The sequence below is a fragment of the Callorhinus ursinus genome, unplaced genomic scaffold (genome assembly GCF_003265705.2).
Source record: "Callorhinus ursinus isolate GAN/ISIS: 27379988/994484 unplaced genomic scaffold, GSC_fseal_2.0 scaffold34, whole genome shotgun sequence".
NCBI classification, from domain to species: domain Eukaryota; kingdom Metazoa; phylum Chordata; class Mammalia; order Carnivora; family Otariidae; genus Callorhinus; species Callorhinus ursinus.
The window spans coordinates 13544802-13570162 of record NW_027397096.1 but is presented as its reverse complement, the minus strand read 5'-3'; the positions used below and the strand labels follow the sequence as shown (position 1 = coordinate 13570162).

Sequence of the window (25361 nt, the reverse complement as noted above, 5' to 3'; positions counted from 1 at the left end):
ATGATATTCGTTGTGGGTTTTTCATAGATGACTTTGATGATATTGAGGTATGTTCCTTCTATCCCTACACTGTGAAGAGTTTTTGGTGTGTGTGTGTGTGTGTGTGTGTGTGTGTGTGTGTGTGTTTAGATTTTATTTGACACAGAGAGAGAGAGAGAGATAGGGAGAGAGCACAATCGGGGAGAGAGAGAAGCAGGCTCCCTGCTGAGCAAGGAGCCCGACGTGGGGCTCCATCCCAGGACCCTGGGATCATGACCTGAGCCAAAGGCAGCTGCTTAACCAACTGAGCCACTCAGGCGCCCCCACTGTGAAGAGTTTTAATCAAGAAACGATGCTGTACTTTGTCAAATGCTTTTTCTGCATCTATTGAGAGGATCATATGGTTCTTGTCCTTTCTTTTATTTATGTAGTGTATCACATTGATTTGCGGATGTTGAACCAACTTGCAGCCCAGGAATAAATCCCACTTGGTCGTGGTGAATAATCCTTATATTGTACTGTTGGATCCTATTGGCTAGTATTTTGGTTGAGAATTTTTGCACCCATGTTCATCAGGGATATTGGTTTATAATTCTCCTTTTTGATGGGGCCTTTGTCTGGTTCTGGGATCAAGGTAATGCTGGCCTCATAAAAAGAGTTTGGAAGTTTTCCTTCAATATCAATTTTTTGAAATAGCTTCAGAAAAATAGGCATTAATTCCTCTTTAAATGTTTGGTAGAATTCCCCTGGGAAGCCATCTGGCCCTGGGCTCTTGTTTGTTGGGTGATTTTTGATTACTGCTTCAATTTCCTTCCTGGCTATGGGTCTATTCAGGTTTTCTATTTCCTCTTGGTTCAGTTTTGGCAGTTTATACATCTCTAGGAATGCATCCATTTCTTCCAGATTGTCTAATTTGTTGGCTTATAATTGCTCATAATATGTTCTTAAAATTATTTGTATCTTTCCAGTGTTGGTTGTGATCTCTCCTCTTTCATTCATGATTTTATTTATTTGGGTCCTTTCTCTTTTCTTTTTGATAAGTCTGGCCAGAGGTTTCTCAATCTTGCTAATTCTTTCAAAGAACAAGCTCTTAGTTTTGTTGATCTGTTCTGTTCTTTTGGTTTCTATTTCATTGATTTCTGCTCTAATCTTTATTATTTCTCTTCTCCTGCTGGGCTTAGGCTTTATTTGCTGTTCTTTCTCCAGTTCCTTTAGGTGTAGGGTTAGGTTGTGTATTTGAGACCTTTCTGGTTTCTTGAGAAAGGCTTGTAGTGATATATACTTCCCTCTTAGAACCACCTTTACTGCATCCCAAAGATTTTGAACAGTAATGTTTTCATTTGCATTTGTTCTCATGTATTTTTTAATTTCTTCTTTAATTTCCTGGTTGACCCATTCATTCTTTAGTAGGATGGTCTTTAGCCTACATGTATTTGAGTTCTTTCCAACTTTCCTCTTGTGATTGAGTTCCAGTTTCAAAGCATTGTGGCCCAAAAATATGCAGAGAATGATCCCAGTCTTTTGGTACCGGTTGAGACCTGATATGTGACCCAGGATGTGCTCTATTCTGGAGAATGTTCCATGTGCACTCAAGAAGAATGTGTATTCTGTTGCTTTGGGATGGAATATTCTGAATATATCTGTGAAGTCCATCTGGTCCAGTGTGTCATTCAAATCCCTTATTTCCTTGTTGATCTTCTGCTTAGATGATCTGTCACTGTGAGTGGGGTGTTAAAGTCCCCTGCTATTATTGTATTATTGTTGTGCAGTTCTTTGATTTTGTTATTATTTGGCTTATAAAATTGGCTGCTCCCATGTTAGGGGCATAAATATTTACAATTGTTAGATCTTCTTGTTGGATAGACCCTTTAATGATGAATAGTGTCCTTCCTCATCTCTTATTACAGTGTTTGGTTTAAAATCTAATTTGTCTGATAAAAGGGTTGCCACCCCAGCTTTCTTTTGATGCCCATTAGCATGATAAATGGTTCTCCACCCCCTCACTTTCAATCTGGAGGTGTCTTTGGGTCTAAAATAAGTCTCTTGCAGGCAGCATATTAATGGGTCTTACTTTTTTATCCAATCTGATATCCTGTGTCTTTTGATTGGGGCATTTAGCCCATTTACATTGAGGGTAACTATTGAAAGATATAAATTTAGTACCACTGTATTGCCTCTTTGCTTAGAGGACCTCTTTCATTATTTCTTGTAGGGCTGGTTTGGTGATCACAAATTCTTTTAATTTGTTTGTCCTGGAAGCTTTTTATCACTCCTATTTTGAATGACATCCTAGCTGGATAAAATATTCTTGGCTGCGTATTTTTCTCATTTTTCTAGCTTAGTACCCTGAATATATCATGCCAGCCCTTTCTGGCCTGCCAGCTCTCCACAGTTAGGTCTTCTGCCAATCTAATGTTTCTACCCTTGTAGCCTGATGTGGGGCTTGATCCCAGGACCCTGGGACCATGACCTGAGCTGAAGGCAGACGCTTAATGACTGAGCCACGCAGGCGTACGAGCATCTGACCCTTAATATGAGCTCAGGTCTTGATCTCAGGGTCATTACTTCAAGCCCTACTTAAAAAAAAAAGTTTAAGGAGGCCCCTGGGTGGCTCAGTTGGTTAAGTGCTGGATTCTTGGTTTTGGCTCAGGTTGTGATCTTGAGCTCATGGGACTGAGCCCTGTGTGGGGCTCTGCACTCGGTGGGGAGCCTGCTTCAGATTCTTTCTCCCTCTCATTCCCTCTCTCTCTCTCTCAAATAAAGAAATAAATCCTTAAAAAATTCCTTAGGGGCCCCTGGGTGGCTTAGTCGTTAAGCATCTGCCTTTGGCTCAGGTTGTGATTCCAGGGTCCTGGGTTCGAGCCTCACTTTGGGCTCCCTGCTCCGCTGGGAAGCCTGCTTTTCCCTCTCCTACTCCCCCTGCTTGTGTTCCCTCTCTCGCTATGTCTCTCTCTGTCAAATAAATAAAATCTTTAAAAAAAAATTCATTTAAAAATGTAAGAAAAATGCAAAGAGAAGCCATAAATTGGGAGAAGATAGTTGTAACACATATAACTGAAAAAGAACTCCCACAAATCAATAAGGAAAAGACAAATCAACAGGAAAATAGACAAGTAACAGGAATAGGCATTTTTCTTATTTATTTATTTATTTATTTATTTATTTATTTATTTATTTATTTATTTATTTATTTATTATGTTAATCACCATACGTTACATCATTAGTTTTTGATGTAGTGTTCCATGATTCATTGTTTGTGCATAACACCCGGTGCTCCACGCACAATATGCCCTCTTTAATACCCATCACCAGGCTAACCCATCGCCCCACCCTCCTCCCCTCTAGAACCCTCAGTTTGTTTTTCAGAGTCCATCGTCTCTCATGATTCGTCTCCCCCTCCGACTTACTCCCCTTCATTCTTCCCCTCCTGCTATCTTCTTCTTTTTCTTTTTTCTTAACATATCTTGCATTATTTGTTTCAGAAGTACAGATCTGTGATTCAACAGTCTTGCACAATTCACAGCGCTCACCATTGCACATACTCTCCCCAATGTCTGTCACCCAGCCACCCCATCCCTCCCACCCCCCACCACTCCAGCAACACTCAGTTTGTTTCCTGAGATTAAGAATTCCTCATATCAGTGAGGTCATATGATACATGTCTTTCTCTGATTGACTTATTTCACTCAGGATAACACCCTCCAGTTCCATCCACGTCGTTGCAAATGGCAAGATCTCATTCCTTTTGATGGCTGCATAATATTCCATTGTGTATATATACCGCATCTCCTTTATCCATTCATCTGTCGATGGACATCTTGGCTCTTTCCACAGTTTGGCTATTGTGGACATTGCTGCTATAAACATTGGGGTGCACGTACCCCTTTGGATCCCTACATTTGTATCTTTGTGGTAAATAGTAGTGCAATTGCTGGATCATATGGTAGCTCTATTTTCAACTGTTTGAGGAACCTCCATACTGTTTTCCAGAGTGGTTGCACCAGCTTACATTCCCACCAGCAGTGTAGGAGGGTTCCCCTTTCTCTGCATCCCTGCCAACATCTGTCGTTTCTTGACTTTTTAATTTTAGCCATTCTGACTGCTGTGAGGTGGTATCTCATTGAGGTTTTGATTTGGATTTCCCTGATGCCGAGCAATGTTGAGCACTTTTTCATGTGCCTGTTGGCCATTTGGATGTCTTCTTTGGAAAAATGTCTGTTCATGTCTTCTGCCCATTTCTTGATTGGATTATTTGTTCTTTGGGTGTTGAGTTTGATAAGTTCTTTATAGATTTTGGATACTAGCCCTTTATCTGATATGTCAGTTGCAAATATCTTCTCCCATTCTATCGGTTGTCTTTTGGTTTTGTGGACTGTTTCTTTTGCTGTGCTAAAGCTTTTTATCTTGATGAAATCCCAATAGTTCATGTTTGCCCTTGCTTCCCTTGCCTTTGGCGATGTTTCCAGGAAGAAGTTGCTGCGGCTGAGGTCGAAGAGGTTGCTGCTTGTGTTCTTTAGGATTTTGATGGACTCCTGTCTCACATTTAGGTCTTTCAACCATTTGGAGTCTATTTGTGTGTGTGGTGTAAGGAAATGGTCCAGTTTCATTCTTCTGCATGTGGCTGTCCAATTTTCCCAACACCTTTTGTTGAAGAGACTGTCTTTTTTTCCATTGGACATACTTTCCTGCTTTGTCGAAGATTAGTTGACCATAGAGTTGAGGGCCCATTTCTGGGCTCTCGATTCTGTTTCATTGATCTATGTGTCTGTTTTTGTGCCAGTACCATACTGTCTTGATGATGACAGCTTTGTAATAGAGCTGGAAGTCTGGAATTGTGATGCCGCCAGCTTTGCTTTTCTTTTTCAGTATTCCTCTGGCTATTCGGGGTCTCTTCTGGTTCCATACAAATTTTAGGATTATTTGTTCATTTCTTTGAAAAAAGTGCGTGGTATTTTGATGGGGATTGCATTGAATGTGTAGAGTGCTCTAGGTAGCATTGACATCTTCACAATGTTTGTTCTTCCAGTCCATGAGCATGGAACATTTTTCCATTTCTTTGTGTCTTCTTCAATTTCTTTCATGAGTATTTGATAGTTTTCTGAGTACAGATCCTTTGCCTCTTTGGTTAAATTTATTCCTAGGTATCTTATGGTTTTGGGTGCAGTTGTAAATGGGATCAACTCCTTGATTTGTCTCTCTTCTGTCTTGTTGTTGGTGTATAGGAATGCCACTGATTTCTGTGCATTGATTTTCTGTCCTGCTACTTTACTGAATTCCTGTATGAGTTCTAGCAGTTTTGGGGTGGAGTCTTTTGGGTTTTCCACATACAGTATCATATCATCTGCAAAGAGTGAGAGTTTGACTTCCTCTTTGCCGATTTGGGTGCCTTTGATTTCTTTTTGTTGTCTGATTGCTGTGGCTAGGACTTCTAATACTATGTTGAATGGCAGTGGTGATAGTGGACATCCCTGTTGCGTAACAGGAATAGGCATTTCACGAAGAGGAAACAAGAATAGCCAAAAAATACTTAAAAGGATGCTCAACCTCGTTAGAGACCAAAGAAATGCAAATTATAAACTCAATGAAACAAAGTTTTTATACTTACTAGATTTGCAGAAATTAAAGAGTTGGCTAATCCCAAGTATTGGCAAAGATGTAGCAGAACAAGAACCCTTATACACTACTGGTGAGAATGTTAACTGGAAAATATTTTGGTATTATCTGGTAAAACACTTGCTATTTCTTGTGTTTTTGCTCTTAGCCATTCTGACAGGTGTGAGGTGGTATCTCATTGTAGTTTTGATTTGTATTTCCCCGATGATTAGTGTTGTTGAACATTTTTTTCATGTGTCTTTTGGCCATGTGTATGTTGTCTTTGGGGAAATGCCTGTTCATGTGTATATGACACAGGTTTTGTTTTTTAATTTTCTATAGTCCTATCTTTTTTTAAATTTTATTCATTTATTTGAGAGAGAGAGTGAGTGAGAGAGAGAGCACGAGCTGGGGCAGGAACAGAGGGAGAGGGAGAGCAGGCTCCCAGTTACAGTCTCCATCCCAGGACCCTGGCATCATGACCTGAGCCGAAGGCAGACGCTTAACCGACTGAGCCACTGAGTTGCCCCTGTATGGTCATTTTTCAAAAACATTTCACATGTGCTTGAACAGAGTGTATATGCTCCAGTTGTTGGGTGCATGCTCTAAATATAATCATAAAATAAAACTGTTAATTATATCATTCAGATTTTTAATATCCTTACTGATTTGTCTATCAGTTACTGAAAGAGATGGGTTAATTTCTTCTGTTATGATACTGGATTTATTGATTTATTCACTTAATTCTGTTGACATTTTCTTTATTCTGGAGTTCTGCTATTTGATACATACAAGTTCCAAAGTTTTTATGTCTTCCTGGTGAACTGAACCTTTCATCATTATGTAATGACTCTCTTTACCTTAGTAATACTTTTTACATAAAAGTTTATTTTACTTAGTAATAATATTTCTAATCAGTTCTTTCGGTTAGTTTTGTCTGGTACAATTTTTTTTTTTTTAAGATTTTATTTTTAAGTAATTATACACCCAACATGGGGCTCAAACTCATGATCCTGAGATTAAGAGTCACATGCTCCACTGACTGCGTTAGCTGGTACAACCTTACTCATCCTTTTTTTTTTTTTTACTCATCCTTTTATTCTCAATCTTTTTTTCATAATTTAGATACGTCTTTTGGGAATACATACAGTTGGATTTTAATTTTAAAATATCTGGACTGATAAAATTTTTAGTTGTAGATATTTTATACTTTACTACTGATATAACAGGTTTATTTCTGTCATCTTTTTTTTATTGTCCTACTTTTTTCTGCTGCTTCTTGTTATTGTCCTTTCTGTGATTCTTTTCTTGCTCCACCTCTTTCCTCCCTCCTCCTTCATTTTCTTTTTCTTGTCCTTCTTTAGAAGTTACACACTGTGGGGCTCCTGGGTGGCTCAGTCGTTAGGTGTCTGCCTTCGGCTCAGGTCATGATCCCAGGCGATCGAACCCCACATCGGGCTCCCTGCTCAGCGGGAAGCCTGCTTTTCCCTCTCCTACTCCCCCTGCTTGTGTTCCCTCTCTCTCTGTCTCTCTGTCTCTCTCTCTCTCTCTCAAATAAATAAATTTTTTTTTTTTTTTGGCTGGGTACAGTATACTTTATTGATGGTACATGACAAGGTAGGGCTCCCCAAGCCCCTCCCCTTCTTCAGGGGGTCTAGGATGGAAACGGTGGAGGTTGGGAGATTCTCAGTGTTTTGTGGGGTAAGTTGGGGCAGGGACTCCCCAGCAGCTGAGGGCCTCTCTCTTCCTCTTGCTCTCTCTGGGGCTGGTGGTCCAGGGGGCTCTTACTCTTTGGAGGCCATGTGGACCATAAGGTCCACCACCCGGTTGCTGTAGCCGAATTCATTGTCATACCAGGAAATGAGCTTGACAAAGTGGTCGTTGAGAGCAATGCCAGCCCCGGCATCGAAGGTGGAGGAGTGGGTGTCACTGTTGAAGTCGCAGGAGACGACCTGGTCCTCAGTGTACCCCAGGATGCCCTTGAGGGGGCCCTCTGACGCCTGCTTCACCACCTTCTTGATGTCGTCATATTTGGCAGCTTTCTCCAGGCGGCAGGTCAGATCCACGACAGACACGTTGGGGGTGGGGACACGGAAGGCCATGCCAGTGAGCTTCCCGTTCAGCTCAGGGATGACCTTGCCCACAGCCTTGGCAGCACCAGTGGAAGCAGGGATGATGTTCTGGGCAGCCCCTCGGCCGTCGCGCCACAGCTTCCCAGAGGGACCGTCCACGGTCTTCTGGGTGGCAGTGATGGCATGGACGGTGGTCATGAGTCCCTCCACGATGCCGAAGTTGTCATGGATGACCTTGGCCAGAGGAGCCAAGCAGTTGGTGGTGCAGGAGGCATTGCTGACAATCTTGAGGGAGTTGTCATACTTCTCGTGGTTCACACCCATCACGAACATGGGGGCGTCGGCAGAGGGAGCAGAGATGATGACCCTCTTGGCCCCGCCCTTCAAGTGGGCCCCAGCCTTCTCCATGGTGGTGAAGACCCCAGTGGACTCCACAACATACTCAGCACCAGCATCACCCCACTTGATGTTGGCGGGATCTCGCTCCTGGAAGATGGAGATGGACTTTCCATTGATGACAAGCTTCCCATTCTCAGCCTTGACTGTACCGTGGAATTTGCCATGGGTGGAATCATACTGGAACATGTAGACCATGTAGTTGAGGTCAATGAAGGGATCATTGATGGCGACAATATCCACTTTGCCAGAGTTAAAAGCAGCCCTGGTGACCAGGCGCCCAATACGGCCAAATCCGTTCACTCCGACCTTCACCATCGTGTCTCAGGGACGCGGCTGGCACTGCACCAGAATTCGCGGCTGTCTGTCGAACGGGGAGGAGCAGAGAGCCTCAAATAAATAAATTTTTTAAAAAGTTACTGTATTATTGATTATTCTAAAAATGTTAACATGTATATGTATATTTAACCTAAAATCCAAAGTTAATTAATAATATTTACCCAACTTCCTTATATGAGAAGGATTTCTTTCTTTTTTTTTTAAGTTTATATATTTATTTTTAGTAATTGCTGCACCCAACGTATGGCTCGAACTCATGACCCCAAGATCAAAAGTTGCATGCTCTTCTGACTGAACCAGCCATGTGCTCCTGAGAAGAACTTCTAAATGTTTAAACTCTGATGATTTCCTTAAGGATGGGTATTTGTTGTCTGATGTTTTACTTCCATTTTTAATTTAGTTCTACAAATTAGACATCATTGTTATTGTGTACAATTAATGTTTGTTTAGATTTACTTGTGTTTATCTTTTTTAAAATTAGGATTCCATAATCTCAAGATAGATCTTCCAAGTTTCCTTCTTCCTGAAGTACACACTTTAGAAGTATATTTATTTTTTATATTTTTTAAAGATTTTATTTTTAAAGATTCTCTACACCCAGCATGTGGCTCATACTCGCAATCCTGTGATCAAGTTGTAAACTCAACCAACTGAGCCAGCCAGGGACCCCAGAAGTATATTTAAAGTTTTCTTAGTAATTAATGTTATCAGTTTTTGTTTGTTTGAACATGTCATTATTTGCCCTTACACTTTTAAGATAATTTTTCTGTGTATTGCAACTCCGGGTTGATTATTTTTAGCTTTTTAAAAACTATTCTTCTGGCTTTTGAGTTTTATTGTTGCTATTGAGAAATCAGTTGTTAGTCTATTTATCAGCTACCTTATCTGTCTTTTCTCTCTTGTGGCCTCTAAAATATTTTCTATGTCTTTGGGGTTTTCTAGTTTCACTGCAATCTGTATAGGGTAGTTTTCTTTTTATTTGTCATGCTTCTGATTTGTTAGGCTCCCTAAATCTGAGAGACGATGGTTTTCATCAAGCTTGAAAAATTTTTAGTCATTATTTCTTCAGATATTGCCTACTGATTATTCTCTCTTTTATTCTTCTGGAACTCTGAGTAGATATATAAGCATTATTACTTTGCTTCCTTGTGTCTTAACTTTATTCTTTTATGTCTCCATTTTGTATTTGATTAAATTCTTCAGATCTCTCTTCCATTTCAAACTGCAAATTCTCATTTCAGGTTCACCTACCCTGCTGTTTAACCTGTCTACCAGGTTTCTAATTGTAATCATGATATGTCCAATTTCTAGAAATTCTATTTGGTTTCTTTTCAAATCTGCCTTCTCATTTAATAGGATCTTGTTCCTTAGTCATATTTTTATATCCTTTCTTGTTTTCATTAAATGTTATTCTGTAGGGGCACCTGGGTGGCTCAGTCCGTTAAGCGTTTGCCTTCGGCTCAGGTTATGGTCCCGGGGTCCTGGGATCGAGCCCCACATTGGGCTCCCTGCTTGGCGGGAATCCTGCTTCTCCCTCTCTCACTCCCCCTGCTTGTGTTCCCTCTTTTGCTGTCTCTCTCTGTCAAATAAATAAATAAAATCTTAAAAAAAAATGTTATTCTGTAGCCAGTAATTCCACTGTCTTTGTGGGTCAGACTCTCAAATTTATTATTTATGCTGACCCTTAATCACAGTAGCTTGCTTCATATATTTTGTGGTTTTCATTGTGAATTTATTTTCGTTTATCTCAAGATGATTTTCATAGTTTAGCCAGCATTTTTAGGTGACACATGAAGAGGGCTTTTTTCACAGTGGTATTCTATTTGCCTGAAATGGAAGGTTGGAAATATTTAAGTTAATCAATTGGAAAAAAAAGAAAAATTATGTAAAGCAACATACAATGGGACTTTGCCTTTTGAAATAGAAATTTTATTTTATTTTTTAAAGATTTTATTCATAAGAGACAGAGAGAGTCAGAGGGAGAAGCAGGCTCCCCGCTGAGCAGGGAGCCCAATGCAGGACATGATCTTAGGACCCTGGGATCATGATCTGAGCCAAAGGCAGAAGCTTAATCATCTGAGCCACCCAGGCACCCCGAAATAGAAATTTTAGAATTTATTCTTTGCACTGTCTTGTCAAAAGTGAATCTTCTTGGGGTGTCTGGGTTGCTCAGCCATTAGTGTCTGCCTTCGGCTCAGGTCATGATCCCAGGGTTCTGGGATCGAGCCCCGCATCGGGCTCCCTGCTTGGCGGGAAGTCTGCCTCTCCCTCTCCCACTCCCCCTTCTTGTGCTCTCTCTCTGTGTCTCTCTGTCAAATAAATAAAATCTTTAAAAAAAAAAGTGAATCTTCTTTGCAATCAAATAGCTTTATATCTTCAAAATCTGTTATTGCTTTTTATACATTGTACAATCAGAGTAAAATTAATAGGAAAAAATGGAGACTTTTTAAACTGTGGGCATCTGTGAAATGTCCTTTAAGTGAAGTGCCTCTGTAAGATATTACTATTTATTGATTAGCCAATATATGGTGAATGGATTTATGTTGTTCCTATCATTGTACAATTTTGTTTTTGCAGTTCATATCATTAGCTGGAGAAGAAGAAAAATAAAGTCTTATTAACTAACATTGTCATCCTTTGTGATTAGAAGATGAGGAACTAAAGATAAAGGCAGGACAGATGTTACATAAATCCATTTTGTTTTTTTATTCTCTAAATTCCCTAATAATGAGGATTTCTTTTTTTAAATTTTTAATTATTATGTTAATCGCCATGCATTTCATCATTAGTTTTTGATGTAGTATTCCATGATTTATTGTTTGTGCATAACACCCAGTGCTCCATGCAGAACGAGGATTTCTGATATTGTCTGTTCAGCATATTTATGATGCTGAATTCTTAGCAAAAGATACATTTCATATTAGTTTTACATTTTGTTGTAAGAAAATGGTAGAAGACTGAAGTTTCCTTGTTTTTATCCACATGTAATATGCTCACCTCAGGTGATTTATTTACTTTCCTACATGTTTGAGGGATAAATAGCACGTATTGTTTTACTCTGAAAGTTTCCTTAAGTCTTTCCAAAGCAAGTGGAATACAATTCACCAAAAATGAAAAATAATCTCCTCTTTATTCCCTTCTATTTCTGTGGCTCAATCTTAAGGACCAAATAATGTTGCCTTTTTTTAGGGTAGTAGTTATAATAATTTGTGATGTAGCAGTGATATGAGAAATATTTTGAATCACTGCCTGTAAGCTATAATATTCATTATTATTCTCAAGTTATTTCCTGTGTTTATTTTTTCCTCCCCCAAAGGAAACCCAAGCTCTTTTATAGCAAAGACTGTCTTCTATTTTGTTTATATATCTATCTATCTTCTTTTTGTCAAACTTCAAGTCTATATAAAACTCCAGCTTATTCAAAATACTTGTACAGTGGGATTGTTTTAGCCCACTTCTCATGAAAACTTCATACTCTGGCATTTCTCTTTATCATAGAAAAATTGTGTACATGGTAGAGAAAAGCCCAATTTAAGTTGACTTAATGAAACCTCTGTATTTGTGGAAAAACCCTAAGATGTCTTTCTGGGCTGTTTGATAAATCCAGATTGTTCCTTATCCCAATGAAAACAGATATAGAAGACTATATTCTAATTAGCTAATCCTATCATTCTTGCCAGGATAGTAGAGCTGTTCATTGTGAACACATTCTGCTGCCAACAGCTGAGTTGGAACATTGTGTTTATTTGTGAGAGGATTTGAGTATGAACAATTTGGTCTAAAGATTAAATGAGGGAATGATTCTGTTGATAAACCTGATGAAATCATTAATCTTGATAAATTATAGGGAGGAATTCACATTTAAAGTATTGAATATCATACTGAACACTGCAGAAATTGAAAATTCTGTATTTCATTTACAAGAGTTTTCCAGCTTTCCTCTTGCTTTTTTTGAGCAGTGGACAGATGTACTGGAGGTAACCTAGTTTGGTGTGATAAGCAAGATTGGAACACAGAGCAGAACTAGGTGAACAATGTCATGGAGTCCAGTGTATATTCACTATGTACAAAGAACTTTGATGGACCCTCTAGGTAGGAAGGAAGGTTGAGGTGGATATAAGAATAAGAAATCATTTCTTTTTCTTTCTTTCTTTTTTTTTTAAAGAGAGCTGCAGGGAGGAGCAGAGGGCAAGGGAAAGAGAGTCTTAAGCAGACTCTGTGCTGGGCGACAAGCCTGATACAGAGCCCGATCTCATGACCTTGGGATCATGACCTGAGCCAAAACCAAGAGTCAGACACTTAACTGACTGTGCCACCCAGGTGCCCCAAAATCATTTCTTAAATGATGTAAAATCTAGAAGGAGAAAATAGATCAGTGAGTAACAGAAAATAAAATGAAACAAATGTTAAACAGTGTTTGCAGTTAACATGTGATAGGATAATGAAGGAAAGAACAATGAAGATTGATTAGAGACTCAGAGAAAGTGTCACTAAGAATGTGACATTCAAGTTGATTCTAGAAAAAGTAGTATTTGGACAGATGGAATATGTTGGGAATAGGAGTGTGAGGATCACATTTTAAGGGATTGGTAAATATGGAGGCATGCATGACTAAAGCCCCAATTTTGTGGAAGGTTAAAAGAACATAAGGCCAAACTGTATGAGTGTTTAATTTTGACTCTGTAATAATATTAATAACAACTAACATTTCTCTAATATTTTTATGCACTTATCTGAGACCTATAATAGCAGCTATGGGAGGTATTACTACTATCCCCATGTATACATGGTCTTGTGTGATTTAGTAGAACTGGATCTGAAAATTGACTTTGTCACTTAAAAGCTACATGATCTTAGACACATTACTTGATATCACTGAGTATTAGTTTTCTCATCTATCAAATATGAATACCTTCTTCAGTGACTTGTTTCAGGGCTGTTGCATAGGCTGTGCCCTACATTATTCCAAGGGTGGCATTCATACAGGCCAAGGATTAGCTATATATATATATAATATATATATATATATTTTAAGATTTTATTTATTTTAGAGTGAGCGAGCACAAGAGCAAGTGGGGGGAGGGAGAGAGACAAGCTGATTTGGTGCTGAGCACGGAGCCTGACGCAGGGCTTGTTCTCCCAGCCCTAAGATCATAACCTGAGCTGAAATCAAGAGTCAGACATTCAACCAACTGAGCCACCCAGGAGCCTGTAGCGATATTTTTCTGTAAAGGACCAGATAGTAAAATTTTAGGCTTTGCAGGTCATAATGTATCTGTCATAACCTCTCAACCCTGCTGTTATTATACACAAACAGCCATAGACAATGTGCAAACAAATGGGTGGGACTGTATTCTAATAAAATTTCACTTATAAAACAAGCGTTGGGCCAGACTTAACTCCACAGCCCAAAGTTTGCTCACCCCTGACATAGACCGGATGTGAATGGTACACCCTTGAATTGTGTTATTATGTGGCACAGGTGTTTTAAGGAATAAATTACATGAGCTATAAGAAATATTTATAGGTGCAGAAATATTTTTAGCTTATTTCATGTGGATGCTAAATGATAAAAGTCCATCCCCTTTCCACTCTTCCTATCTGTTTATTTATTTATTTATTTATTTATTTAAAGATCTCTACACCCATTGTGGGGCTTGAACTCACAACCTCAAGATCAAGAGTCACGTGTTCTACCAACTGAGACGGCCACCCTCCTCTCTCCCCTCTTAAAGTTCTTGCCATTGATTTATTGGATAAAACACTTAAACCTTTGCCCTCAACTTCAGAATTTTCAGTAGGAAAATAAAAACTTCCCTTCTACCAAATTAAGTATAATTAGGTCTGTGAGTTAGAGTGAAAATATATAAATATTGTTTTGAATTCCTTAAAATTAGTGTTAACTGGAAATTATAGCTGCGACATTGTTGTAACTGAGCACCACTGTATTCAGGAGTCTTAAACACAATGTGATAGGGAGTTTGACTCTGGAAAACAGTATGGAATTCCCTCAAAATGTTAGAGATAGAATCACCCTATGGCCCAGCAATTGCACTATTAGGTATTTACCCAAAGAATATAAAAATACTGATTTGAAGAGACATATGCACCCGATGTTTATAGCAGCATTATCAGCAATAACCAAATTATGGAAAGACCCCAAATGTCCATTGACCATGAATGGAGAAAGAAGATGTGGGATATATATACTGGAATATTACTCAGCTATCAAGAATGAAATCTTGACATTTGCAATGATATGGATGGAGCTAGAGTGTATTATGCTAAGAGAAACAAGTCAGAGAAGGACAAATACCGTATGATGTCTCTCATATGTAGAGTTTAAGAAAGAAAACAGATGAACATAGGGGAAGGGGGAAAAAAAAGAGAGGGAGGCAAACCATAAGAGACTTAACAATAGAGAGAACAAACTGAGGGTTGATGGGAGGGGAGGTGGATGGGAAAGGGCTAAATGGGTGAAGGGCACTTGCTGTGATGAGCACTAGGTGTTATATATAAGTGATGAATCAATAATTCTAGAAACCAATATTACACTGTATGTCAACTGACTAGAATTTAAATAAGAACTTGGAAAAAAACAAGATAGGGAGCTTGAAGCCTAATTTGATGGTCCTGATTCAGGATCTCATGTGATTTGTGTTCTTTTGTGTAAACTAGAATTTTTTCACTTGGAGAATATGTATACTGCTTTTGCACATCGTAATAGTACTTCCCTGATTTTGATCCCTATCACATAGTTTTTGTCAGACTGCCAATGTAACATCTTTTTTTATTTTTAGGATTTTATTTGAGAGAAAGAGAGAGAACATGAGCCAGGGGAGGGGCAGGGGGACAAGCAGACTCCCAGCTGAGCAGGAAGCCCGATGTGGGGCTGGATCCCAGGACTCTGAGATCATGACCTGAGCCAAAGTCAGATGCTTAACTAACTGAGCCACCCAAGCACTCCTGCCAGTGTATCATTCCTGAAGTAAAGTTAATAATTGAGAAAAACCATATAGTCTTATAGAGATACCCAGGAGCAGGGAAAGTATGGGTTTTCTCTTGCTTTTACATAATTGTTGCTTTGTTAATACTATTCAAAGAATATTTTTTGAGTTGTTTTTTTCTCTCAGTGCTTTGAAGAGTTTTTGTATCAGATGTAAATCAAATGTTGATTATCTGCTAGGGCTGATTTTGACATTGCTTTTGGGTCTCAGTTTAGGGATAATAAGTTAATTGCTCTTTATAGTATATTATATGTTAATCATTGTGAGAAGATAATGATGTTGAATTGCCATACATAATTTTGTTCTCCCACTCTGTGTTAAAAGATATTTTTTGTAGTTATCATTTTAACTATGGGATAAAGGATTTCCAATTTACATTTGAAAATATTTCCTTCTCTTTACTGTTTGTAATAATATTATATACATTCTTCCTGTGTTATTTTTTAACACTTTTTTGGGTAAAATATAACATAAAATTTACCATTTTAATTATTTTTAAGTGTAGAATTCAGTGGCATTAAATACGTTTATGTTGTGTAACCATCACCACTATCTATCTCCAGAACTTTTTCACCATCCCAAACAGAAACTCCTTTACCCATTGAACAATGACTCTCCATTCCCCCCTTTCACCCTCACCCAGTAACCTCTATTCTGCTTTCCATCTTTATGAATTTGCCTATTCTGGGTACTTCATTCATATGAGTGGAATCATGCAATATGTGTTTTTTGTGTCTATTTTATTTCACTTAATGAAATGTTTTGAAGGTTATCCATGTTCTGCCAGGTATCAGACTCTCATTTTTTAATGGCTGAATTAATATTCCATTGTATGTATATGTCACATTTTGTTTATCCATTCATCTGTTAATGGACACTTGGCATTGTTCCCACCTTTTGGCTATTGTGAATAGTGCTTCTGTGAACATATGTGTACATGTATTTGCGTATCTGTTTACAAGTCTTTTGCGTATATACCTAGGAGTGAAATTGCTGGGTCATATGGTAATTCTGTGTTTAACTTTTTGAGGAACCACCAGACTTTTTCACAGTGATTATACCATGTATTATGCTTTAACAGATAGTTTTGGAAGGCTTTTTATTACTTTATTTTGAAAATGCTTACTATTTTCATTTTAACATATGAAAGTTCCTTGGAGTTTTACAAATGTGTTATCATTTGGGGGCAATTACATTTTTAGACTTTGCCTTTTTAGTATTTTTCTCTTTTTCATCTCTCTAAATTTGAGGTATTAAATACTGATTTCTCTGCCCTACATTCACTGAGAAGCCAGAAAAATTCTTACATTCAAGTAAGAAAAACATGCTATAAATAAATCATGCCACATCTCAAACTAGTTAACACTAAGGATTCCCAAACATTCTAAAACTTGTATGATAATGAAACACTATTTTGCTGATCTCCTAGAAAATACTTGAATTTCCTAAGAAGAATAAACTCTAATTTTTTTCTAAAGTTAAATCTGTACTGGATCTACTCTATTTTCAGTACCTTACTTAAAAAGTAAATATTAAACAGGAAAAAAGCAGAACTTAGTAACAGTTTTTTGTTCAGACCCTGTGCTAAGTACTTTGAACACATTCTCTAACCCTCACAACAATGTATATGGTGTGTAGGAACTCTTGTTATTTTTATTTTTCAGATGAGAAACTTGCACACAGGTTAAATAAGTTGCCTAAAGTCACACAGGTAACAAGTAGTATATTCATATTTAATTCAGAACATCTTTACCCAAAAGCATATTTTAATGACTACTTGTTGGCGCTGATAAAGACAATAAATCTTCATTTCTGTCTTAAGGAGTTTATTAAAAAAGATGAACCCAAACCACTTAACATTGTAGGGATGCAGGGGGAAAAAGATAATTGGATTTTAATTACAGAAATTTCCATATACAGCCTTTAATTGGTGTAAGCTTTTAATATAATCCCCAAGTTCACTTTTTTCTTGGTATTTCATGCACTAGCAACCCACATGTGAACTAAAGATAATTAGGCCACCTAGATCCTGGTTAAAATTAATACTGATGGTTACCATCTCCATTTTGTATTTTGTCATTTTGTATTGGCTTTCTCCTACTTCCTTGAAACTTTCTTTCTTCCTGGAAAGACCTCTTATTTAAGCACCATAAGGACAGGAATCTTTGAGCATTGCCTGGTATGTAAGTGTTCATTAAATCTTTGGTGAATAAATATGTAAAAATCTGTTTTGTTTATAAATCCTTATCAAATAAGGTGATGGAATCTTATAGTGTAACAATTGTTATGGTTGCTAATCTGTGCCCCCTAATTTTCCATAGCCTTTCTTCTAACTACAAGTTTTTTTCTTAAATATGTGAGAAACAGTATAACACATTGATAAAGGACATGGATTTTGTTGTCACACTTGGAATTAATTCTGGCTCCACTTACTAATTATGTGACCTTGAGCAAAGTCCTTAACCTTTCAAACCTCAAGTTTCTCATCAGGAAAATGGGGTTAGATAATAGTGCCTAACTCACAGGATTGCTGGGAGGATTAAAGAAGATAGGACATATGATGTGCTAAACTGAACACAGTTTTAATGTGGGCTAAATGTTCTTTTTCTATGTTATATTACTTGGGATTCAGTGTATAAGACATGATCAGTGTCCTAAAGGAATGTACCTATCAGGCTACAATAGATAATATGTATATACATGACTTTAAAATACTGACAAAATGGGGTGCCTGGGTGGCTCAGTTGGTTAAGCATCTGCCTTTGGCTCAGGTCATGATCCCAGGGTGCTGGAATCAAGCCCCACATTGGGCTCCCTGCTCAACGGGGAGCCTGCTTCTCCCTCTCCCTCTGCTGCTCTCCCTGCGTGTGCTTTCTCTCTCTCTCTCAAATGAATAAATAAAATCTTTAAAAAATAAAAAGTAGACCGGTGGCCAACACCAGGAGTGAGAACTGTGTCAGGGCTGCGGGACCAGGTTCCAGACCCAGAGCACCACCATGCACCTGAGGGTGATAGCGGGAGAGAAGGTGGTGGTGTTGGCAGAAGCACTGTGGGCAGAGAAAGTGAATCCATGGAGTTCCCTATTACACTGGATGAAGGTGAATGCAAAGGATTCTATGGGGGACTCAGGAAATCCTAGAAAGTGGAAGCACAACAAGATGAAAAGAATTGGCATCCCTAAACTTTGGCATCCCTAAACTATTACATCGAAGGCCAGACACCTGATTGGACCATGACATGGGTGAAACTACAGCATTAGACTACTACTATCTTGGGAGGTGTTTGTTACAGAAGCTAATGAAGTTATCCTAATACACTGCTGGTGTAATTTGGTGGTGACAAAGCTGAACACAGGATTTCTACTAAAAAAAAAAAAAATGCAAGATATCTGAATAAGTTAGAATGAATAAAATAGAGACCGAATACATATTAGTGACTATTTAAAATATCTATTTTTGACAAATAAAAATTGTATATATTTGAGTTATACATCATGTTTTGATATATGTATACATTGAAAAATAATTACTACAATCAAGCTAATTAACATATTCATCATCTCCCATAGTTACTACTTTTGTGTGTGGTAAGAACACTGGAGATTTACTGTCATCAAATTTCAAGTATACAATACATTAACAGTAGTCAACATGCTGCAGGGTTGGTTCAATATCTGCAAATCATTCCATGTGATACAATACATTAATAAAAGAAAGAACAAGAACCATATGATCCTCTCAATAGATGCAGAAAAAGCATTTGACAAAGTACAGCATCCTTTCTTGATGAAAACTCTTCTGAGTATAGGGATAGAGGGTACATACCTCAATATCATAAAAGCCATCTAGGAAAAACTCACAGTGAATATTATTTTCAATGGGGAAAAACTGAGAGCTTTCCCCCTAAGGTCAGGAACATGGCAGGGATGTCCACTATCACCACTGCTATACAACATAGTATTAGAAGTCCTAGCCACAGCAATCAGACAACAAAAAGAAATCAAAGGCACCCAAATCGGCAAAGAGGAAGTCAAACTCTCACTCTTTGCAGATGATATGATACTTTATGTGGAAAACCCAAAAGACTCCACCCCAAAACTGCTAGAACTCATACAGGAATACAGTAAAGTGGCAGGATATAAAATCAATACACAGAAATCAGTGGCATTCCTATACACCAACAACAAGACAGGAGAAAGAGAAATTAAGGAGTCGATCCCATTTACAATTGCACCCAAAACCATAAGATACCTAGGAATAAATCTAACCAAAGAGGCAAAGAATCTGTACTCAGAAAACTATAAAATACTCATGAAAGAAACTGAGAAAGACACAAAGAAATGGAAAAACATTCCATGCTCATGGATTGGAAGAACAAATATTGTGAAGATGTCAATGCTACCTAGAGCAATCTACACATTTAAGGCAATCCCTATCAAAATATCAATGTTTTTCAAAGAAATGGAACAAATAATCCTAAAATTTGTATGGAACCAGAAAAGAACCCGAATAGCCAGAGGAATGTTGAAAAAGAAAACCAAAGCTGGTGGCATCACAATTCCAGACTTCAAGCTCTGTTACAAAGCTGTCATCATCAAGACAGTATGGTACTGGCACAAAAACAGACACATAGATCAATGGAACAGAAAAGAGAGCCCAGAAATGGACCTTCAACTCTGTGGTCAACTAATCTTCGACAAAGCAGGAAAGAATGTCCAATGGAAAAAAAGTCTCTTCAACAAATGGTGTTGGGAAAATTGGACAGCCACATGCAGAAGAATGAAACGACAATTTCCTTACACCACACACACAAGTAGACTCCAAATGGTTGAAAGACGTAAACGTGAGACAGGAGTCCATCAAAATCCTAAAGGAGAACACAGGCAGCAACCTCTTTGACCTCAGCCACAGTAACTTCTTCCTGGAAACATCACCAAAGGCAAGGGAAGCAAGGGCAAAAATGAACTATTGGGACTTCATCAAGATAAAAAGCTTTGCACAGCAAAAAAAAAAAAAAAAAAAAAGTCAACAAAACCAAAAGACAACCGACAGAATGGGAGAAAATATTTGCAAATGACATATCAGATAAAGGGCTAGTATCCAAAATCTATAAAGAACTTATTAAACTCAACACCCAAAGAACAAATGATCCAATCAAGAAATGGGCAGAAGACATGAACAGACATTTTTCCAAAGAGGACATCCAAATGGCCAACAGACACATGAAAAAGTGGTCAACATCGCTCAGCATCAGGGAAATCCAAATCAAAACCTCAATGAGATACCACCTCACACTAGTCAGAATGGCTAAAATTAAGTCAGGAAACGACAGATGTTGGCGGGGATGTGGAGAAAGGGGAACCCTCCTACACTGTTGGTGGGAATGCAAGCTGGTGCAGACACTCTGGAGGCAGTATGGAGGTTCCTCAAAAAGTTGAAAATAGAGCTACCCTACGACCCAGCAATTGCACTACTGGGTATTTACCCCAAAGATACAAATGTAGTGATCCAAAGGGGTACATGCATCCCAATGTTTATGGCAGCAATGTCCACAATAGCCAAACTGTGGAAAGAGCCCAGATGTCCATCGACAGATGAATGGATAAAGAAGACGTGGTATATATATTTATATACAATGGAATATTAGGCAGTCACCAAAAGGAATGAAATCGTGCCATTTGCAATGATGGATGGAACTGGAGGGTATTATGCTGAGTGAAATAAGTCAATCAGAAAAAGGCATATATCATATAATCTCACTGATATGAGGAATTCTTAATCTCAGGAAACAAACTGAGGATTGCTGGAATGGTGGGGGGTGGGAGGGTTGAGGTGCCTGGGTGATAGACATTGGGGAGGGTATGTGCTATGGTGAGCGCTGTGAATTGTGCAAGACTGTTGAATCACAGACCTGTACCTCTGAAACAAATAATACATTATATGTTAAGAAAAGAAGAAGATAGTAGGAAGGGAAAAATGAAGGGGGGCAAATCGAAGGGGGAGACGAACCATGAGAGAATATGGACTCTGAGAAACAAACTGAAGGTTCTAGAGGGGAGGGGGGTGGGGGGCTGGGTTAGCCTGGTGATGGGTATTAAAGAGTGCGCATATTGAATGGAGCACTGAGTGTTATATGCAAACAATGAATCATGGAACACTACATCAAAAACTGATGTAATGTATGGTGATTAACATAACATAATAAAATTAAAAAAAAATCCCTTTGGAATTTTTCAGTGATGGCTTCCCTAAAATTAAAAAATATGTATTATTCATACATACCATAATAACCATGTTTTTCTTTTTTTAAGATTTTTAATCTTTTATTTGACAGAGTACAAGCAGGGGGAGCGGCAGGCAGAGGCAGAGGGAGAAGCAGGCTCCTTGCTTAGCAGGGAGCCTGATGTGGGTCTCGATCCCAGGACCCTGGGATCATGACCTGAGCTGAAGGCAGACGCTTAACTGTCTGAGCCACCCAGGCGCCCCTAACTATGTTTTTCAAATACAGGGTCACAACTCATTATGGGTTATAAAATCAGTTTATTGGTGACCAATGTTTTTATTTTTTTCCTTTTAAATGCATTGCTAAGGCAAATACCCAGCTTTTACTAACAAATTTATAACATCAAAGTTCCAATGCTTTTTCTTAGCGTCAAGAAGACAATTTTCTTGGGGCACCTGGGTGGCTCCCAGGTGCCCCAGTCATTTAAGTGGCCAGCTCGTGATTTTGGCTCATGTCATGATCTCAGAGTCATGAGTTTGAGCCCCATGTTGGGCTCCGTGCTGGGCATGGAGCCTGCTTATGATTCTCTCTCTCTCTCTTCCTCTTCCTATGCCCCTCCCCTCCATGTTCTCTCTCTCTCAAAAAAAGAAGACACTTTTCTTGACTCACATGTGCTAAGAGGCGTCAACATTATCTGGTTGCACTATAGGACAGCAAACTGATTATGGCCTTCTCACTGATCATTTCAGTAATGGGATTATAAGTTTAGGGTATGATTATCTTTGTTGAGAAAGTGGTCAGATCCTAGTTTTTCTAGTACCTTTCCAAGGTGCCTTGTTAAGTCTTGTCTTTTAAATCTTCCTTGCTTCCTTCATGGCATATATGACAAATTTTTTCCGCAATTCTGGAGGTCCTTGCACTCCTTCAAACAATTTGATGATTCTTTCATATTTCTGTCCAAACTAATTTCCCTCTTTTTTAAAATTTTTCTTGAGAGAGAGAATCTTAAGTAGACTCCATGCTCCAGTGTAGAGCCTGAGGCGAGGCTGGATCTCACCACCCTGAGATCATGAGCCAAAAATCAAGAGTTGGATGCCTACCTGACTGAGCCACCCGGTACCCCTCTAATTTCCCTCTTTAATGTTTTATTTCAGTGTTGATTTCCACTGGTATTGGCAGTTTATCTGGCACTTCTCCTAACACAGACATTGCTGTGACTTTGGGGTCACATCTTCCAAGGACATGGCTGAGCCCTAGGGATGGGATGCTCCCTCTCCTTGTTTCACTGACAGCAGTGCCATGCTCTGCCTTCCCTCAGATGGAGGAGGGCTTGGGTTCTCCATGAAGTTTCATTCAGTTTTCAGCCCAACAGCAGACTCCTCTGCTTTATTGGTCATCATTCCAGGCTTGTCTTGGGTGGCCCCATGAGTATCTCCATCCTACTTTGTTTTAAAGTTTTTATTTAAATTCCAGTTAGGGGCACCTGGGTGACTCAGTTGGTTAAGCAGCTGCCTTTGGCTCAGGTCATGATCCCAGAGTCCTGGGATCGAGCCCCACATCGGGCTCCCTGCTCAGCGGGGAGCCTGCTTCTCCCTCTCCCACTCCCCCTGCTTGTGCTCTCTCTGCCAAATAAATAAATAAATAAATAAATAAATAAATAATAAACAAATTCCAGTTAGTTAACGTACAGTGTAATGTAAGTTTCAGGTGTACAATATAGTGATTCAACACTTCCATACAACACTGGTGCTCATGTAAACAATATTTTAAAAAAATATAAATGTCAAAGTTATCACATGTATTGTTTCATAAAACTTTGATTTCCATTGTATTTGTGTGTGTGCATGCACGTGTGTATGTATGTACTAAGCCACACTGTATCACTGTGGATTGAAATTTTAAAAAAAATTGAAAGCCATTGCTATATAGGTCTACCTGAGCATTAATCAAATTATGTCACTCACAATCCTGTGACTTCCTAATCCACTTAAAATAAAATTTAACCTTATCATGGTTATAAACGTCCTGTATAGTCTGAACCCTCCCTCTCTCTTCAGTCTTATCACGTGCTACCTTCCTTTTAATCTGCTAATACTCTAGTCATATCAGTCTCCTTTCGGGTCCTCAAACATGACAAGCTATTTTGTTCCCAGAACCTTTATATATATTCCTTTCCTCCTTGTTATATTGTTTGTGATTTACTTTAAAATACTTTAGTGTACAGTGAGATGGTTTATTTAAATCTGCTCTACTGCTTTTCAATAAGGTTGGAGATTAAACTGGATGGTAACAGGGCAGGTGGTATGCTCCCACAAGGGGCATTTGGAAATGTCTATGTGGAGGGCTAGGTTTTGTTATTAAAACACATTGGGGGGTGAGGGGAGGGGAATGTCACTGGCATTTATAGGCAGAATTCAAGGATGCTAAATATCCTATAACTTATAAGACAGTCCTGCCTAATGAACTGTCCTACTCATACAAATAGCACATTCTCCTTACTCCCTATTATGAGAAACATGGATCTATACTCTAAGGGCAATTAGTTAATATCTGAAGCGCTATAATTCAAGAATACCTATTCCAGGGTATTTGAATGATGTTAGTTAAAACAAAAACAAAAAGAACCTACCCTCTAAATGATACAGTTTGGTCTATTCACATTTAATATTATTACTGAAATGGTTAGATTTATGTTTGCTATCTGTTTTCTAGATGTCTTATAGCTTTTAAGTTCTCTGTTCCTCTGTTACTGCCTAGTTTCATGTCAGTTTTTTTAATATACCATTTTATCTGATTTTTAAACTATAATTTTGAGTTACTATTTTTCTTAATTTGTTCTAGAGATTTTGATATGTATCTTATCATAGATATGTTATGAGCCATGCAGGCACCCCTGCTTTCAAGATTTTCTGTTTGTCTTTGTCTCTTAGTAGTTTGACTATGAAGCATCTAGGTGTGGATTTCTCTGTGTTTATCTTATCTGGGGCTTGATGGTTTACTGAGCTCCTTGGATCTGCAGATTAATGTTTTTCATCATATTTAAGAAGTGTTCAGGGGTGCCTCGGTTGCTCGGTCATTTGAGCATCTGCCTTCAGCTCAGGTCATGGTCCCAGAATCCTGGGATCGAGCCCCGAGTCAGACTCCCTGCTTAGCGGAGAGCCTGCTTCTTCTCCCTTTGCCCCACCCCCATTCATGCTCTCTATCTCTCACTCACTCCATCTCAAATAAATAAATAAAATCTTTAAAAAAAATAAGTGTTCAGCTATTATGTCTTTAAACACTTGTTCTTCTCTCCTCGTATGGGCACACACTTGGCATTGTCTCACAAGTCTCTAAGATTCTGTTCACTGTTCTTCAATCTTTTGTTCTCTGTTCAACAGACTAGATAATTTATCTTGATCTTTATTTCAATTCACCAATTCATTCTGCAATCTCAAATCCTCTCTTAGCCCATCTATTGAACTCATTTCAGTTACTGTAATCTTCAAATCCAGAATTTCAATTTGATTTTTAGTTACTTTCAATTTAATGATTTAATTATTTGAGCATATTTATAATAGCAGTTTTTAAAATCTTCATCTGCTAAATGCAACATCTGAGTTAATTTCTGTTGATTGGTTTTTTTCCCCTGAGTATGGTTCACACTGTCCTGTTTCTTTGCTTGTCTTATACTTTTTTTGTTGAAAACTGGAAATTTTAAATAATACATTGTGACAATTCTGAATTCTGAATTCTTATTTTATTTCCTGGTGG

At 38.4% G+C, this 25361-nt stretch overlaps 2 protein-coding genes across 2 annotated transcripts in view; one reads left to right on the top strand and one right to left on the bottom strand.

Moving 5' to 3' along the window:
- Positions 1-25361, top strand: part of PPM1E (protein phosphatase, Mg2+/Mn2+ dependent 1E) — a 186660-nt gene that overhangs the window by 45882 nt on the left and 115417 nt on the right. The gene's annotated exons all lie outside the window — the stretch shown is intronic.
- LOC112808131 (glyceraldehyde-3-phosphate dehydrogenase) lies at positions 7342-8428 on the bottom strand. Its single transcript, XM_025851069.2, has one exon. The coding sequence runs from the start codon at positions 8356-8358 to the stop codon at positions 7357-7359; it is 1002 nt and encodes a 333-aa protein (XP_025706854.1). The 5' UTR covers positions 8359-8428; the 3' UTR covers positions 7342-7356.